At 47.8% G+C, this 17,704-nt stretch overlaps 8 protein-coding genes across 8 annotated transcripts; 3 read left to right on the plus strand and 5 right to left on the minus strand.

Annotated features, from left to right (window-relative positions):
• Positions 1 to 94: 94 nt before the first annotated feature.
• Positions 95 to 1,038, minus strand: K444DRAFT_614532 (uncharacterized protein). The gene is made up of 4 exons (XM_024880544.1): positions 984 to 1,038; positions 760 to 899; positions 434 to 687; positions 95 to 255 (listed from the first exon to the last, which is right to left on the minus strand). Exons 1-3 carry the CDS (start codon positions 1,009 to 1,011, stop codon positions 544 to 546), a joined length of 312 nt encoding a protein of 103 aa, XP_024735175.1. The 5' UTR covers positions 1,012 to 1,038; the 3' UTR covers positions 95 to 255; positions 434 to 543.
• A 140-nt stretch (positions 1,039 to 1,178) lies between these two features.
• K444DRAFT_592224 (secretory pathway Sec39) lies at positions 1,179 to 4,415 on the plus strand. The gene is made up of 3 exons (XM_024878230.1): positions 1,179 to 2,748; positions 2,798 to 2,954; positions 3,006 to 4,415. The coding sequence occupies exons 1-3, from the start codon at positions 1,206 to 1,208 to the stop codon at positions 4,147 to 4,149; spliced, it is 2,844 nt and encodes a 947-aa protein (XP_024735176.1). The 5' UTR covers positions 1,179 to 1,205; the 3' UTR covers positions 4,150 to 4,415.
• Positions 4,416 to 5,777: 1,362 nt separating this feature from the next.
• On the plus strand, positions 5,778 to 6,897 carry K444DRAFT_614534 (uncharacterized protein). The gene has a single exon (XM_024880545.1). The coding sequence runs from the start codon at positions 5,879 to 5,881 to the stop codon at positions 6,662 to 6,664; it is 786 nt and encodes a 261-aa protein (XP_024735177.1). The 5' UTR covers positions 5,778 to 5,878; the 3' UTR covers positions 6,665 to 6,897.
• A 223-nt stretch (positions 6,898 to 7,120) lies between these two features.
• K444DRAFT_631316 (glutathione S-transferase) lies at positions 7,121 to 7,982 on the minus strand (the record flags this gene model as incomplete). Its single annotated transcript, XM_024883342.1, has 3 exons — positions 7,121 to 7,346; positions 7,396 to 7,575; positions 7,633 to 7,982. 3 exons carry the CDS (start codon positions 7,980 to 7,982, stop codon positions 7,121 to 7,123), a joined length of 756 nt encoding a protein of 251 aa, XP_024735178.1.
• A 937-nt stretch (positions 7,983 to 8,919) lies between these two features.
• Positions 8,920 to 11,107, minus strand: K444DRAFT_631317 (WSC-domain-containing protein; the record flags this gene model as incomplete). The annotated part of the gene is made up of 6 exons (XM_024883343.1): positions 8,920 to 9,771; positions 9,828 to 9,863; positions 9,920 to 9,973; positions 10,128 to 10,654; positions 10,707 to 10,814; positions 10,861 to 11,107. 6 exons carry the CDS (start codon positions 11,105 to 11,107, stop codon positions 8,920 to 8,922), a joined length of 1,824 nt encoding a protein of 607 aa, XP_024735179.1.
• An 865-nt stretch (positions 11,108 to 11,972) lies between these two features.
• Positions 11,973 to 12,981, plus strand: K444DRAFT_726318 (uncharacterized protein; the record flags this gene model as incomplete). The annotated part of the gene is made up of 1 exon (XM_024888664.1): positions 11,973 to 12,981. Exon 1 carries the CDS (start codon positions 12,310 to 12,312, stop codon positions 12,979 to 12,981), a length of 672 nt encoding a protein of 223 aa, XP_024735180.1. The 5' UTR covers positions 11,973 to 12,309.
• A 378-nt stretch (positions 12,982 to 13,359) lies between these two features.
• On the minus strand, positions 13,360 to 14,480 carry K444DRAFT_726320 (uncharacterized protein; the record flags this gene model as incomplete). The annotated part of the gene is made up of 5 exons (XM_024888665.1): positions 13,360 to 13,465; positions 13,577 to 13,711; positions 13,856 to 14,172; positions 14,295 to 14,322; positions 14,428 to 14,480. The coding sequence occupies 5 exons, from the start codon at positions 14,478 to 14,480 to the stop codon at positions 13,360 to 13,362; spliced, it is 639 nt and encodes a 212-aa protein (XP_024735181.1).
• A 1,369-nt stretch (positions 14,481 to 15,849) lies between these two features.
• K444DRAFT_442049 (uncharacterized protein) lies at positions 15,850 to 16,361 on the minus strand. The gene has a single exon (XM_024872844.1). It carries the CDS (start codon positions 16,187 to 16,189, stop codon positions 15,887 to 15,889), a length of 303 nt encoding a protein of 100 aa, XP_024735182.1. The 5' UTR covers positions 16,190 to 16,361; the 3' UTR covers positions 15,850 to 15,886.
• Between the last annotated feature and the right edge of the window lie 1,343 nt (positions 16,362 to 17,704).

Below are 17,704 nucleotides of genomic sequence, written 5' to 3' on the forward strand. Positions count from 1 at the left end.
CGGTCTTGTCAGCGTTTTCTCAACCCAGCTCTCGTGTGCGGCTATCCTTCTGTTAGATGAGAATGGTGCGTACTTCTCGCGAAGTTGGCTAATGCTGCACCTAAAGCTACCCCAAAAGAATGCTGGCTGAGTAGATGCGTAGTGAACGAAACGTATTGAACTGAGAGACGAGCTGCAAGATATGCATAATCCACGTCAATGTTGCACGAGGCTTGGAATTGTAGCCTTGGTGAATTCTTGTCCACGGTGAAGTATCTTGAGCTAATCGTTATTCCATGCAAGGATTGGATAAAAACAGGGAGAGATTCAATGAATAAAGAAGTCCGAATTAACCACAATCGAGCTTGCAGTAGATTCAGAAGTCATACAAAGGATCGAGAAACATAGGAAGGGCCCATTGGCACTCCCACCATGAGAAAATGCCGATACTCACAAACGTCGAGAGAAAGAACCCTTTTTAGATCATCCCCATGGAAAAACATCTTTTGGACGGTCCTGATATGGTCCATTCATGCCTTATGTACAATCCCCAATGACCATTGCTCACTTGCCCAGCACAGCCTTGGTATCATCACCCTTGTCCAACAGTCCCAGATTTCTTATCTGACCCGCCTTTGGTGCATCATCTCGAGGATGGGCTGCTTCTGCTTTTCGGTATGCTGCTTGTAATGCTCGTACTCTTGTGGCCTGTGAAAGAAGTAACAATCAGCGCCTGCTCCTTGACACTGAAATGCTTCCTCGCTTAAGAGCTTCACCCACCTCCTTCTTGTGATGTAAGCACTCATAGTAATCCTCTAGCACCGGAGCACATTTCCGCTTTCCTGAATCATCATCGGATGTGGTGTTGACAACATAGCAAGCTAGAACCTCTTGCCAGAAGGGGAAGCAGCGTGAGGGGCCTGCACAGAGCAAGGTCAGCCATTGAACCTCGCAGCTGGGTCCAGAACATGATATTAGAGCTTCTTCGTATTATTGCCACATACCTCCATTGAGTCCGAAGCCAGAAGACATCTTGCGCAGTCAATTCCGAATGTTCACCGTGAAGCTTTGGAGAGGTGATGTTAAACGCGGATCAATGCACTAGCACGAGGTTATGCATGGGTGCCCTATAAATCAGGCGACGACAAACAAGCTGTCCAGAGCTGGCCAACTTTCTAGAAATATCCCACGTCCTTACTTTGCGCCCCTTGGGGAAATCTTGAGGCATGGCAGGAACTGGGATATCTCCAGCCAAAGCCGTACTCCTGGCTGTGCAGCTAGCCAGCAAATCCGACCTCTCAACCCTTAGAACTCTGGTTTCCCAGCATCGAAAGACACTCCATACCGAACTCGTCTTACGTATCCTCCTAAGCCACCTTCCAGAAAGCCTCGATTCTTCAGCATATGTGCTATTCTTTGAAGATCTCATAAGTGGGCGGATCGTGGAAGATTCAAAAACTCCCGTCGATTCTTCAGCGCTCCTCGAACTCACCGAGGTGGAAGCGCAGAAGAAGGTCCGGAAACTGCATCTTCTGCCTCTAGAATGGCCGAATTGTCCGGCAGATGCACCAGCAGATCCTGTTATTTTATTTCTCATCCACCGAGCCCTACGAATTGACGAAAACACTGGGTTATTAACTCAACTTCCTGGGCTGCTCACGCCTTTCCTACACTACTCTGATTACCTACGAACCTGGATGATATCTACAATTCTGCCCTTGGTACGATTCAACTATGATTATCACCCTGACGATGGGGCCGCCCTCACGATTGCCAAATTCGAAACACTAGACGACCGGGCTGGAGTGTCACTGCTGCTCTCAAAAACGGGAAAAGAATCGACGACGGAACCTGATCCAACCGTTGGACGAGACTTGAAAGGCTTAGTTGGGCCATGGCTGTACGGAGATACAAGATGGAAGCGGAGGAAAGTCCGTGAAAACTCCTCCTTCAGTCTACAATCTCTTGAGCGGCTGGATGAAACCCCCTCAGTGGAGCCCAAATATGTTGGCTGGGAAGTAGTGTTCAAGTGGCTTCTGGGACAGGCTGGGACATCATGGAAGACTGCTGTCGAAGCTGTAGAGCAATGGGATGGTCCGGCAGATGTAGATCTTGGTGGTTATGAAGATGGGACAACATGGCTGGCAGAGGAAGACGAAATCCACCTGGAACGAAGATTTGCCCGTTCGGGGCTCGCGGCGGCATATTTGATCTCCGAGGAATCAGAGGAGGCTCTGAATGGTATCCAGCGTATCTTGACCAGGATGACCACTCTTCTTGACAAAGACAGAATTCCGACTTTGCAAGCTGCCGCCGCTCTACTGTCTCCTGTACCGGATTTTGAGGACAACATTTTGTCTTCCAAATCTGCCACCTACCTCCGGAATGATTTTCTGGAGGACCACAATATTTTGACTACACCAAACGAGCAGTCACTAAAGTTGCTTCATGTCTTGTTGATAAGTGCTTTCTTGTGTACCAAGGCAGGCTGCAGTCTCAGCGTGAGGCGGGCTGGAGAACTTGTGTTTCTGCAAGATGAGCGTGATCAGAAGTTCCTCTTCAGCAAGCTGATGTCACGGATTGGAGACGGCCCGAAAAGCGATGACAGGTATTGGATGAAAACAAGGAGCGAAATTCTCTGGCTGCGCACCTGGGGTGCTGAAGAGCTTTTTGAAGGGAGCGAGTCTGGAAACGGAAAGGGCGTTTTGGGGCAACTTCCAAAAGAGTCAATTGAAGCAGAACTTCTCAAAGCACTTCTAGCGAATACACGTAAGTTACACAATAAATTGTACATTCAATCGCTGATCGGCGCATATAGGTTATACTCTTGCGCGATCAATATACGAGACTTCACCGGAACGGCCCTTGTCTAAAAAGGCTCTCCATGACGCCATCATATCCGCTGCGATGAATGCCTACGACAATGCAACAAATGCCAATAGAACTCGAGGGGGAGTAAAGAAATGTGATGACATGTAAGTTTTAGAAGTGTTTTGAGCTTGATATCAGCTGATGCAGGTTGGCAGCTTGCGAGCCTTCCCGGATACGTTGGATGGTTCCCTCGATAAGGACCAGCTTGAACATCTAATTACCGTTACGCACTATATGGGAGCATATCGCCTTGTATTCAAGCAGGGCGAGCCTTTCAAGCCCGTCAGTCTCCGACTTCATGGGGACCCCATATCAATCATCGGCAAGATCCTCGACCAGAATTCCCGAAGTTATACCAAAATTGGCGACTTTGTTGATATGGGGAAGCACATGGTTAGAGCAGGCCTGACTGTTCGAAGAGTTGACGGCGAAACTGCGTTGAAACCCGAGCAGGTCATCGAAGAGGAGTCCGTCGCCGAGAAGCGAGTTGTGAGCATGTGTATTGATGCAGCCCTGGTCGAAGACGACTTCGAGACCGCTTATTCCTACGTGGTGACTCGTTTGAAAGAAATTGCTGGACCTGCGCATGCTCGTACGCCCGAGCTTGAGCGTCGAGGCACCGGCCTCTTTGCTGAACCGCCGCCGAAGGTTATTGATGACTGGTCTTGGCGGGCAGCACTGCAAGCGGGAAAGTACCGACGAACGTCCCAGACCACGAAGCCCACTCATCTTGGGAATGCAAGTGGAAATCTCGAGATTCGCCATTTGGAGCAGCGAATGGATTGCTTGGCACAGGCACTGCGAATTGCACCAAAGGCAACATTGCAAGAGATCTTGAATGTCTATCGACGATGTGAAGAGGAGCTCGAGTCACATGTTAAACAAGAAGCGGAACAAGAAGAAGCATGGGATGCTCAAGGGGATGAGCAAGTTATGCCAGGTGGATATGCACCAACGCCAGCGAAGAAGACAACAAACTCTCGTGCAGTGGAGGAAGCTCCAATGTCCCTATTCGATCTCTCACGTGCCAGCATGGCTCGTGCGCAGAATGGATTTTCAGCACTTTCTATGCTTAAAGGCAACCATACCGTCCAAGAGAAAGCGCAAAATGCCTCAAGGGAGAGCATAGATTCAGGAGGATCCACCGGCGATTCCTCATCACAATCAACAGTTAAAGCTCCTATCCGGAAGAGGGATCAATTGAAGAATGCGGCAGTGGGTAGTCTAGCTTCGGGCATTGGATGGCTCATCAACGCCCCGCCGATAAATCGTAATGATGAGGAACACGAAGATCACTGAAGAATTGGAATGACAACATGAGTTGGTTTGATGTATTTGAGCGGGAGTATAGGGCTAGGGAAGCATAGAGACCGGCGTCATGAGCTTGTAAGATAACTTGGGCCCTCTGTATGAATTACCCCTTATATCCTGGTGCTCATAATGAAGATTGTTCTCTCGCGAGGGGTACTCGCTTGCTCATTACACTTAGAAACAATAATAATGATCAGTGGTGAAGAATGCCGCCAGGACCTCAAATGGCGACGTCACTTCCTCGCATCCCCAAGTGCCGATACCCTCTCACGAAGGATCAAAAAAATAGCACCAATTTGTAATATCCCTAGTGAATGCTAGGCGTGCATCTACGACCGGTCTTCGCTATATCAGAGTTGCGGAGACATTCAAAAGATGTAGTCCTTACATGTTACGAAGGTGCTCTCAACTGCACACCGCTGACCCAAAAGGGGTAAAAGGGGTCGATATCGGCTCGCGTAAACAAAACCAATCGCCCAAGCCAACCTCGAAATTCACCCCTGAAAGCCGTCTTTTCTCCGCACTTGGGGACGATATTGGCTCGCATGGGACTCGTGCCAGCCGGCCTTGAGATTCACTCCTGTGAGCAATATGTTCTCGGCACTTTCGCTCCCATTCTTAGCGATCGCAGAATAGAACCGCACAGTAGATTTTTCCTTCTCCACAACAACGTCACTCTGAGCAGAACAATAACAACCTTGCGATTGTCGATCTCGCGCTCAAGGACAATATGGACTCAATCTCTCGGTTCCAGCCACAGTCTCCTTTCCCGTCTGAGGTAGACGCCTTCACCCAAAGCTATCAATTCTCCCCGATCTTGCCTACATTTGCTCGTGCCCCGAGTCGCACTTCTACTTCAATTGATTCACAAGATCGAGCCAGCCATCAGATCCCATCCGATTCGGTCCATGGGGTACGCCGACAACTCTCAAGCCATGTTACCGGACTGGGGATCGTCGGATTCGACTTGGACCCCGAAATATCTCTCGGCGCCGAAGAGCCTGTTGGTCTTGGAATCAGTTTCGCTCCACTGGCATCTACTTCTTGGGCTGTTTCTCATACTCACACATATCACAAGACTTCACAAAGCGTTGCACCTTCGACTCCAAAGAAGCGTGGTGGATATGGTGGTGAAGCGGCACTAGCACCTTTCAGCACAGGTCATAGCATCAACTTCGACTTCGGTCCAAAGGACCAACAAACGATCGATCTCTCGAAACTCAATTCCGGTTTTACACCTTTGAAAGAGCAGGAAAAGGAAATTCGTGTCGCCGATAACCGTCCTATTAAGAAGAGCCGCTTGTTTTCCAAAGAAACCACAGCTCCAAGCACTCCGATCTTACCTACAACTGCCATATTTGGTCCTCCATTGCGCTCTAACAACACACAGAAGCAAAGAACCTCATTCCAGAGCAGCAAGGATGGTCAAGCCTCCTCTAGCAACCTCTCGCAGGAGAGCTTCGCAAGCCAAGGCCAGAAGTACGTCTTCACCGCTCTCGATCAACAACATCTCGACTTCTTGCTGAGGGAGATGGAGCAACTGTCCTCGGAAATGCTCGATCAAGTTGAGATCCGTATGGTCGGTTTACTATCTAGCTCAACCACCCACACCCAGCAAGGACCACGATCACTTGGAGTAGTTGCAGCACTTAAGAAGGACCAAAAACAACGACTAATTCTCTTCTCTAAGGAACATTATCAATCAGTGAAGCAGAGCATGTCACCCATGGTTCAACGCATGGTTACATTCGTGCCAATTTCTCAAATCGGACTTCCACGACCCATCATCAAGCTCAAGGTTCCCCCACCATCACTCACCGAATTCCACCTCTTCAACAACCTGCCCACTGAGCTCCAACACCGAATTTGGGAGTTCTCTGTCCCCAACTCTCGCACCGTCTGCCTGACAGCCCCCAAGAGCCGTCCCGGCCTCGAGTTCTTCCAGCCCAAAAACCCACCACCAGGAATTCTACAAGTCTGCCCACAGGCCCGAGCCATAGCTCTCCGCACCTTGCAGCCAGCATTCGAGAACACCACACTCCTTCGGGGAGCCTGTACCTTCTTCAATTTCGAAATCGACGTCTTGCGCCTCTCCAGCGGCGGTAGCGTCGAGACCGCAAAAGCCGTGGCATGCGCCAAGACCCCCTCGATCGTCCGAGACAGAGAGCGTGTTCGCCATCTTGAAATACCCTTCCATATTGGACAACGTATGCGTCAGTACAACTCGATTGCCGCACTCATCGTCCTCGCTCCACAGCGTGGGTGGCCTGCCCTCAAGACTCTGACATTCCCTGGGTGTCCCGCGAATTGCCATAATGATCCCCAGGAGACGTATAGGATGCCTATTATTATGGTAGAGAAGAAGAATGCGACGGTTGAGGGGCTGATGGAGCATATCAAGCGAGAATTTCGGGATGTTTGGGCGGAGTTCAAGAATAAGATGGAGGTGATGCCGGATTGTGGGTTGAAGGTTGTTTATTTGGACGATGAGGATACGGAGTAGGTGCTCGGGATCGAAGACTGACAGCTCTTTCTTCTCTCGGAAGTGGAATTATTATGGATTTGCAGCACTCGCTGTACAGTGGGAGGGCATTGGTGATTTGAAAGGCAAGGCAAGGCATTTTCTTTTTTAGAACGAAGGAGTTGGTTTTCAGCGCTTACTGCCTGTAAGATAGGAGCGCATTTATGATTGAAAGGCATGGGATTTTCTCCTTTAGAATGAAGGCGGTGGCTTACAGCACTTGCTGTCATCGGAGGAGAGTACTACTTGATTTCCAATAGATCAGAAAGTTAGACAGAATGATGAGCTTCCGTCGATACTTGACCTTCCCCTTATTGACCCTGGAAGTAAGCAACCATGGATTTCCCAAGCATGCCCTTCACGATAAATAGCTAAAAGGTAAACCAAAATATGCATATTTCCCGTGGTAATATACACTTTTTGTAGCCATGAGGCGCCTCACTTCTTCGCATCAGCTGCCATGCCTTGCTGCACCCAAGCTCGACTCTTTTCAGCCTGCTCCTTCATCTCCTTCGGATCTTTACTCAGCTCCTTCATACGGTGCGGATCTGGAACATGACGGCCCTTCTCAACACCTGGCCTAGCAAGCATCCTATCATCCCAAGCTTTCAACGCTGGGAATTCATCAATATCAATGCCGGCCCAGAATGCCGCAGTGACCCATCTGGAAATCTGGTCAGTCCCAGGAGCCGGAAAGTGGAGGAGAAACAAACCCCCAGTGTGCAATATCCGCAATCGTACACTTATCACCAACTAAATACCCAGATGTCGACTTCTCAAGCTGAGTATTCAACACACTATACAACCTCCTCGACTCATTCACATAGCGCTTAACACCATACTCGATGCGCTCTGGTGCGTATCTGCTGAAATGGTTCGCTTGGCCTTGCATCCTGTTTCCCGTCAGCCTCTCCCCTCCCTCAACTCTCCTCACACTTGGAAGTACTTACGGACCAACCCCAGCATTCAAAAAGAACAACCAATTATTCATCTCATAGTACTCCCTCGTACCCCTCGGATAACTAATCTTATAATCCTTGTCATACTGATCCACCAAATACTGCTGGATACTACCACTCTCAAACAACCTTATCGTCTTCCCATCGGTAAACGTATCAGTCAAGGCTGGGATCCGGCCGTTCGGGTTGATTTCAAGGAACCAAGGCTCCTTTTGTACGTTCTTGCTGATTTCGATTTTGTGGACTGTGTAAGGCAACCCGAGCTCTTCCAGCGTGATGGAAATTTTTATCCCGTTGGGGGTTTGTGTTGTGTAGAGGTGGATGTCTGGTCGTGACGCCATGGTGGTGAGTTGAGTTGAGAGTTGTGTGAGGCGGCTTGTCATATAGAGTTATCCTCAGATAAAGATAGAGTTTTGAGAATGAAGTGGTGTGAAAGAGAAGTTACGCCGTCTTATGTAGGATAATTTGGACTAAGGATGGGATGTTACCCCACATTGACCTCACCCCTCGGGTAACACTGCTCGAAAATGCCGAATGCTTGGTAATCTGCAATCACGAAATGCTGACTGACCAAAGTCTCTTTCTTCTGGGAAATATCCCCAAAAATGGAGAGATAAATGGGAAAGCTGTCTTTGACTCTGATTGGCTCTGGGAAGATTGATCTCTTGAGTTTAAATGAGCCCAGAAAGTAAGATATTTGTCACGTGATCACAACTGTAGACCTCCTGTCATCTTCCCCCTATCCACGATCACGCTATGATCATTGCAGCATCTTCCCCATAGCATCCAATCCCGTGGTCTAGTAAAATATTCCAAACACACCAACGACTCCACTAACTACCCAGCTATCCCGAAATATCCACGCAACGTACAGAAACAATGTTACCTGAACAAGATGCTTGAATGTAAGTGATGAGGAGGTAATACTATCGCTTCTGTGAAGTATAGAGGAGCGTGTTCAGAAAGGCTAGACAGGATGTTGGTTGATGTTGGATTTTTTTGGCACTGGCCAATTTCGAGGCCCAACCTCAACTGTCGTCAATTCAGTAGACGCATCAATTGGAAATTAAATGAAATTTGAATATATATCTTTTTGGTTCTCTTCCAGCTACTCATCACACTACCACCCCATTCCCACCTCAACTCATACTGTGATCCAAACATTACATAAAAAGGGTCATTTAAGGAGCGACATAAAGTATAGTTCTTTGCAAAATCTCTCGTAATTACGTCTGACCTAGCAGACCATTTTATTCACCATCCCAGAAATCAATACTTCTACGACCACCCAGAGTTCCAGCTTCTGCAACGGCTACCAGCGTTGACGTTAGAGTTCACACTGTAGCAGTCGTTCCACTGGTTCCAGCACTTGGTGCTTGCGGTAGAATAGGTGTCAGATCCGCCGCGCCTCCAGGAGTTGGATTTGCAGCCTTGAGCGTATGTGTCCATGCAGGTGTCGTATTGGTTGTCGCATGCGTCCTGGCAACCTTGTTTGGGTTGCGATTTGGAGTATGATGGGCACTTATTGGTGTCGGCAAAGGAATAAAGTTTGAGGGTGTTACCCTTTTTGTAATCCGAGTAAACATTGTTGCAAGTCAGGCATGGAAGAGGGATGCTGCCGACCGGGGACGTGGAGCTGTAACCCTTGCTTGGGTTGTGTGGTTGAGAGCAGATGTTGGAGTTCGTGGGAATCGGCACGCAGCTAGTGCTTGACGGCTTAGAGGAGCTCGTGGTGCTTGGCTTTGCTGATGATGTTGACGCTGCCGGGCAGGTATAGACTGAGGTTGAGTAGGTTTCGGTTGGTTGAGATGGTTGGCCACTTGGTGGGTACTTAGAAGTGCAACCACTCTTGGAGCAGCTTCCGCCTGGGCAGTAGCCACCGCAATAGTTTGAGACTGATGAGCACCACGAGGAGAAGGCGAAGCAATTCAAGCTGGCTGGGAAGCCGGCGTTCTTGAAGCAGGAAGCAATTTGAACCTCGCAATTGGCAACGGCGGACAGACAAGAGGTCTTGCCGCTCCATGTAGGAAGTGGAGTTGAACACCAGTTTCCACACTTGTATTCACAGGTTGGTGTTGGAGTGACAGCGTATGTGGACGTGCAAAGAGAGGCCGTAGGAGTAGACGACGTCTAAAGTTATCACATTAGCGTTTCCTCATTGGCACGTAGGAGAGAAATTAACTCACTGTTGGTGTTGAGGATGCTGTAGGAGTAGATAACGTCTGAAGTTATCATATTAGCGTTTCATAATTGACACGTAGGAGAGAAATCAACTCACTGTAGGTGTTGAAGATGCCGTAGGAGTCGATGAGGTTGTGGGCGTGGGGGAGGTCTGAATTCCCAAGGTTAGCCAAATTTGAATGGATAATGTGAGAGAAGGTTTCGCACGGTTGGGGTCGAGCTTGTTGTGGGAGTGCTTGAAGTCTGAAAGCCCGGATGTTAGCGTACGAGCTACTAGTAATACACAAGAGAACGACAAAACTCACTGTTGGAGTTGTGCTTGCTGTCGGTGGGCTCGAGGATGTCGTAGGAGGACTCGGGGGTGTCGAGGGGGGCGAGGAAGACGTAGTGGGAGGTACAGAGCTCGAGCTCGATGATGAAGATCCGCCATCGCATGGCTGAGAAGACTCCAAATCCTGAGCAACATAGAGATTGAGAGTTGATCGGCCGCCACAAATCTCACTTGAATCGCCCGTGCACTTCAAGTTACACCTGGAGCTGTCCACAGGCAGAGTGCCGTTGCCCAAAACGACTCCACAATAACATTCTTGCCCATATTCGACACCCGCAAAAGAATATCCACCATCCTTGCAAGCGAAAAGGCATTCATCGACAGTCAAGTTGGTCGTGCTGAGTTGATTTTGTCTCCAGGCGAGAGAGCGGCCATTCGTTCCTTCGGAGTAGCATCCCAGTGGTTGGTAGTCCGCAATGGTGGAGTCGTCAACTACTGGGAAAGTAGGATCTTGGTAGATATTGATGTAGTCGTTGCCTCCGCAAGTCTCGGATTTGTCCCCTGGGGTCCCGTTAGCGTCAAATCGCATTAATGTTGCCATCTTCAACATTACCTGTGCAAGGGAAGCTGCAGTATGATTCATCCACTTGAGGACCATTGACTGAAGCGCCACAGAAACATTGCCGGTAGTATTCCAGACCGGCGTATTCGTAGTCATTTCCTGGATGCCGTTAGTTACTGAAATGTCAAGTTGGTCGTTGGCATACCCTTGCAGAAAGCCACACAAGTCTCAACCGTCATGTTTTGGGTGGAGGGACCGGTGTAAAGAAGAGCTCTTGGGCTGCTGAGATCTTTGAAACATCCAGCATATTTGAAAGGAGTGAAGTTTGTGCAAGATGGCTGAGAGGGCTCCTGGTTTCTCCTCATCATATTGACAGGATAACCACCAGCACTGACACCGGAAACGAGCGTGAACGCTGCGGCGGCAGCAGTAAAGAAGTTGAGGTTCAACATGATGGAAGGCTCTCTTGAGCAACGGGATGAAAGAAAGATTGAGAAGAAGAGAAGAGCTGCCCACTGTTGAAGCGGAGTCTGACCTAGAAAACAGGAAGAGAGGAGGAAGGGCATAATATATAAATCCCACGACGAGGCCCTTCCTCATAACCCTTGTCAAACACCGATATATTCGGACGAGGCTATGATGCCCGGCCGACCCTTGTCCAGCTTGGGGTAGGGCACCTGAGCAGGGAAGATGGTAGGTCCGATCTATCCTGGCCAGCCAGCCGATGCCATGCTGCCAATATGGCCAGGAACAGATTCGCGTGGCGCAGGTTGGCTGCCGGACGGAGAAAGCGAAGGGTCAAAGCCAACCAGGAGGTCGGACCTCGAGTAATCCGAGCGTGGAAGTCGTGAAAGGCATCGGTCCTGAGGACTTCCACCCGAGAGTGGGCATGTCAAGGGTCCAGAACTTGGCCTCGATGTTGCCGTGTCACTGCCAAGCGCTTCTGGAAGTCGGCCAAATCGGCAAATTACGTGCAACCCAGCTGGACTGCTCGTGGAGACGTCCATCGCTCATGGGCGACGCTGGCGGTGTTCAAGTAGTGCAATAGACTTCGGACGATTTTGCTGTGAGCCCGTTCTCGTGGTGGACGGAGGACGAAGGTATATTCAAGATGTGGAGTTGAGAGAAGCGCAGCCGTGCCAAGGACAGGCCGTTGACAACAAATATCCGCAGGTGGCTGCCGATTGGCTGCGTTGTTCAGGGAGGCGATTGTTCAATGAGACCGTTCCTCGCTTAAGTTTGCTAAGACCACAGAATTTCCCCTTTGGGAGGCCCTGTCAATAGTTCCTGCGCGTAATTTGGCCGATACGGCCTAGTCAGGAACACAGAAGTGCCCGACTCCCGAGCCTAGTAACGCAACAGCGTGCATAAGGCTTGGACGAAATTCGCGAGGCTTACTGCGCCTTGTGACTCCATTCGACGCCATCCAGCGAATCGGAAGATGCCAATGGAGAGGACCCATTGAAGATCCAGAGTTTGAAGAGTCCGGCACGGAGGAACAAGTGGAAGAGAGCTTCTTGGCTCGTGGCTATGGGCATGAAGGGGTGTTTGGGTTCTCGTGATGGTGGAGATAGGCTTGTACACTTCATCTAGCTGCATCTTTTGAAGGACGGATGGAAACGCAAGGGGAGCATCCCAGAACCAAGAGCACAGCATGTATGGATTGAGGGAGAAGTCCGGGAGATCACCAATGGAGTCCCTAGCGAGCCCACTGCCCCTGTGCACCAGGTGGGGTTCTGGAACTCTTGAACTCTCCGATCCCAAAATAACGGGGGAACAACAACTCCCGTCTCACAACATAGATTGCACCGTACAGCTTGTACAAACTGCACGCCACTCGTTCCTGCGCTCTAAACCGAGCCAGCCGCAGCTTTTCCCGCAAGTCATACGCAGAAAACATGTTTCTCGCGCTCCACCTGCAAGAAACCGCGAGAACTCGTCTCCCCTGCTCGAAAACGCCACAGAAAGATCAGACGACAACTCCAGCCGCAACCGCACAGATCTGAGCAGGGAGCGAGATCGAATGTTTCGTTTCATGTTGCGCTTTGACGCTGCTCTCTACCTTCTGCAGGCCTTTGAGATTCGAATTCTGCAGCTCCCTCAGGCAAGCATTACAGCTGTCATCATAATTAGACATCCTGAATTCGTGCTGGAGGCCGGTGGTGATAGCTTCACGCTATGTACGGTGTTTGTCGGTCCAGACTCCACATTAGTGCCGATACGACATATCACAGGTACGAGATCCATCGTGCTCGTCTTCGTACAGCCTCACACGAACTCCAATGGGTTCTCGTGCAATCAATATTTGAAAATCCCAAGCTCCTGAGAGATGCCTTGAGAGTCGTCGACCCCAGCCGCAACCACTATCGATTAGGTAAAACCCAAATCATTGAGATGAACACAATCCACGAGAACCCTTCACGGGCAACCCGATATCAACTAATTAACAGTCATCTTCAAAAAGAAAGTGTCTTGTGAAACGCAAATCAACAACGCCACGGACCACAACCCCAGCCTAAAGATAACAAGCTGCGGTCACAGTGCACCAGGTGGGCTTACTAAACCAAACTCCACATTGAGCACCCTTATTTTCATCCAAATGGTCTAACTTACAGGCAATTAACGTCCTGGACTCAAAGTTCAATAACTTTGCGTCTCTGATCGACACTTCTAAGCACACGCCAGTGGCAGATGTTCGGGAGAACTAATAATTCATGACAGCATCGTAGAACCTCGAAAAGCCTTTCGCCAACTGACCTTCGGGGATGCCTTTTCCCGAGCAAAACAACCAACTGCACATGTCCCCGACGCTATGGATTTCCAAGCCATTCCTCATCATTTTACAAGACATCACATCGCCCTTCCATTTTCCTTCTCTTTGCGCAGATATAGTTCCCACGTGCATCTACCCGTACACTCACTTCTCAACATTCCACAAAGTCCACTCCACTTCCCTTCGCCCTTCGCCTTCGAGAGAACATGCAAGTGCCTTGTCCACAAGTACGAGATCTGCGGAAAATATCTCGCAAGCTTTTCTGTTTTTGCTCAAGTTGAGTCTACGGATAGAAACAGCTAGTCTTTAGACTTAGGTTAAACTGTCTTACATAATGTCTTCGAATCACACTCATCGGACTGAGTTTGGGTCTGGGCTATGCAATTACTTCTCACCGATTTCGTATCCACATTCTCTTCTCGTTCACATTAGTGAGGGAGTTGGAATCCTTCGAAGTACCCTCGCATTTTCATCTTCAATCCCCCCAGTAGCGACAATCGAGGGACCGTCTAAACAACTTATTTTCTTGAAGCCATTTTGCTCCATCATTCGATTATTAACTTCTTCACCATTGTTCGCCAGCCACTCCGTGTCATTATTGCCCTTGCCATTGTTTTGTTGTAAGTCGCATAGTTTCTCCCAAACTCCAGACGAGAAGTCGCTTTCATCTGAAGATTTAGGGGAGAGTGAGTACCATGGATGGGTGTTCTTTTGCACATCACACGTTCTGAACCAGTCCTCAGACTACAGTAGTCCAGGCACCTTCCACGCTCAAAGCACTCAAAGAAGTAAACACTTGTATCAAAGGCTCTATTTTATGGAAAAGGGGGTTCGTTGCACGTCCAACCTCTCCTGTTGCAACTCACCTTCGACTTCGTTGTCAAACCAACATGCCTTTAAGTGAATATAGCGCAGCCCACAAAGGGGTTTCGTTGCACATCTCATCTCTGCGTCGAACCGGCTCGCCTTTGCTTTTAATATCGAACCTGCTTGCTTTACTTTTCAGGTGAATAGAGGGTGACACAACCAAGGATTTTCGTTGCACATCGCATCTCTGCGTTGCGGCTCTACTTTCCCTGCATTGGACTTCACTTACGACATCGATTTTTTTTTTTAAAAAAAAGAAAAGAAAATAATAAACCCCTCAGTTCAAGGCCGCCCGCCTGGGTTTTCGTCTTCTTGGTCCTCCCAGACGACGTTCTCGATCCATATCTCACCAGAATAAAAAAAAACCCCTCAGTTCATGTGTTCCATGGGGTCCCGCTGGAGAAGCTTCTCACTCAGCAACTCGTCCTCGCGCTTCAGACACTCCGCGACAGCTGCCAAATAGCTACCCTGGCATCAGCAGGCGCACAGTATACATTTCGCGAAGAGTACACAACGAATTTCTTTCCTAATGGGTATTGGGGATTCCGGGAGAATAATTGCTGTTGTGAGAGTAAAAGGGTAGAAGGCTGTGACAACATAACGGTACGAGAGCCCAGAAGGATTAAGAATCGGCCACCAAGGACCGAGGAGACTAACAAAAGAGCCAGATAAGAATACGCAGAGATTCTTACCCTCCCTCGGCCCCGATCATTGCACTACCTGCCGTCCCGGTCAGATAAAGGCTTACACAACGACCGAATTCACAAATAAAAGCCCCTGAATTGACGTCTCGCCATGCTGATGAGCGCAATTCAATCCCGCTCAACTTTCACGGGATCCGACCTCTGCGGCGTTATGTAAAACACCGATCCTACCACAATCGATATGGACTGAAGATGGTATTCACAACAATTTCTGTCACCACTATCACTCGTAGAGTACAACGAACTTGAGCACGAATAACTTTCTCGGTCTACCTCAAACCAAGACTCATGGCTAAGTCTACCAAGCAACTCTCGGTAACCACAAGCACGCATCAGCAAGACTTCCACAGTTCCAGTACACTTCACTCGCCTTTGTGACGAGTCGGCTACTTCAAATCGGTAAACGAACTGTCGCTTTAGCCACACTGCACTCAAATTGAATCAAAAAACGGATAGTTGATTCAAACACTGGTGGCCGCACTTGGATTGAATAAGAAAGCACGCCTTGAAATTCCTTTTCACATTACTGTACGGGTCCCAGAAGGACAAAGATGCAGGTACGAGGAGCAAGAAAGCAGGACTCAGGAAAGGCACAAGTCAGGAAGAGGTGTCTGAGACGATACGGTGATCTAGATCAGGCAGAGCTCAATTTTGAATGACAGAAACTATGATTAGTGTCTCAAATACCACTAATTGGGAGAATAGTGTGGGGGGGGGGAGGGCGCTGAGTTATTTTCCGTATATGTTTTGTAGTGTTTTGAGATGTTGGATTTGAGATCTGGGCTTAGGTGGGGTTAGGCAATCACCTGGACGGATGACGCTCCTGGCTGGAGCATGGAAGTCATCGGAGAGTTGCGGGATTAGTTGGCGGACAGTTTTCGACGATTTTATAGGATTTTATTAGAAGCGGTGGGGTACTGCAAGTGTAGAAAAGAGACATGTATTTCGAGTTTCGAATTCGGTTGGAACCTGTACTGAAATCCATCACCCCAATCTTCCCCTTCCTTCTCTGCAGCCCTTTGCCCCTCACTTTTCCTTCTGCCCCGACGCTCCAAGAACGAACTCAGCAAAATCACCGACCCAATAACTAACACTGGACCCGAGCTGAATGCCGCAATCTTGGACTGCCCCCATCGTCCTCGATTTATGCACTTCCATTCCCGTTGGAAAAACCTAGTAAATTCAGTCATTGAAGTCGCTGGTTTTGGCTTTGGTTTTGGAGCATGGCAGTTATGGTTGTGGGTATGAATTGAAGAGTGAGTTGTTCTTTTGTGATCGGGATCAAAGTGGTATATGTTCTTCACTTTAACCTCTTCAAAAATACCCGAATGGAGAGCGCGGGGAGCGGCGGGGGAAGATGGAGCGTAAAGATGTGGTTTCCGATTTGCCGATGTGGATTGTCATGGTTGATTTAGAGGTTGATGATGGCGATGAACCAGAAGAGGATATGTAGGGGAATCCGCCCATCCAGGCTGGGAAGGGTGCCATCTCGTGTGATGTGTGTGGCTAGGACGAGATGAGTTTTCTCATGTGTGCTAGTGAAATCCCTTTCCTAGAAAGCGGGATAGAAAATATGGTTGAGGAAGACGACGAGATGCGATCCTTCTTTTAGCGTCGGGAATAGAGATGTTGGGGCAGCGCAGAGATAGGTAGGTAGATGAGAATTCTGGAAGTGTAGAAGAGACGTTTAGAAATAGGAATATTACGTAGTGGCTGTGCTCGTAGCTTCCTCGTTAATTGTCCGTCCGGCGCGCACCAATGACCAAAAGGGACAACAGAGTTTTGCGAATAAGCGACTTTTTTCTTCTTTACATAATCGTAACTATTCGTTACTCCATTTTTCTACATATTATATAGTATTTAAAATGCCTCTTAATCTTAATTTTGAGCCTTACAAAGAGGAGATTCTTATCTAGTTAAAAGTAGTAAGGGTATTATTAATTAGTTAATAAGAGTACTATTAGTTAATAAGAGTACTATTAGTTAATAAGAGTACTATTAGTTAATAAGAGTACTATTAGTTAATAAGAGTACTATTAGTTAATAAGAGTACTATTAGTTAATAAGAGTTACTATTAGTTAATAAGAGTACTATTAGTTAATAAGAGTACTATTAGTTAATAAGAGTACTATTAGTTTAATAAGAGTACTATTAGTTAATAAGAGTACTATTAGTTAATAAGAGTACTATTAGTTAATAAGAGTACTATTAGTTAATAAGAGTACTATTAGTTAATAAGAGTACTATTAGTTAATAAGAGTACTATTAGTTAATAAGAGTACTATTAGTTAATAAGAGTACTATTAGTTAATAAGAGTACTATTAGTTAATAAGAGTACTATTAGTTAATAAGAGTACTATTAGTTAATAAGAGTACTATTAGTTAATAAGAGTACTATTAGTTAATAAGAGTACTATTAATTAGTAAGTGAGGGCACTATAATTATAGGCCTCTACTTACTAATTTATAGGGTAAGCATACTAAATTATAATGCTTAAGCACTAAAAGTCATATTTATGCCTAAGGCAATACGCACAAATTTAAGCACAACACTTTTTGGTTACTATCTTGCACTAAGGTGCCGAACCACTTTTTACTACCCACACTCCCACCAGCCAAAAGTTTAGACCAAACCTAGATACTAAAACTTTATAGAATCGAATGTTTCTTGTAGGGAAATTGAGTCTAACCCTTTTATATCTT

Source organism: Hyaloscypha bicolor, assembly GCF_002865645.1.
Source record: "Hyaloscypha bicolor E unplaced genomic scaffold K444scaffold_98, whole genome shotgun sequence".
Lineage (NCBI taxonomy): Eukaryota > Fungi > Ascomycota > Leotiomycetes > Helotiales > Hyaloscyphaceae > Hyaloscypha > Hyaloscypha bicolor.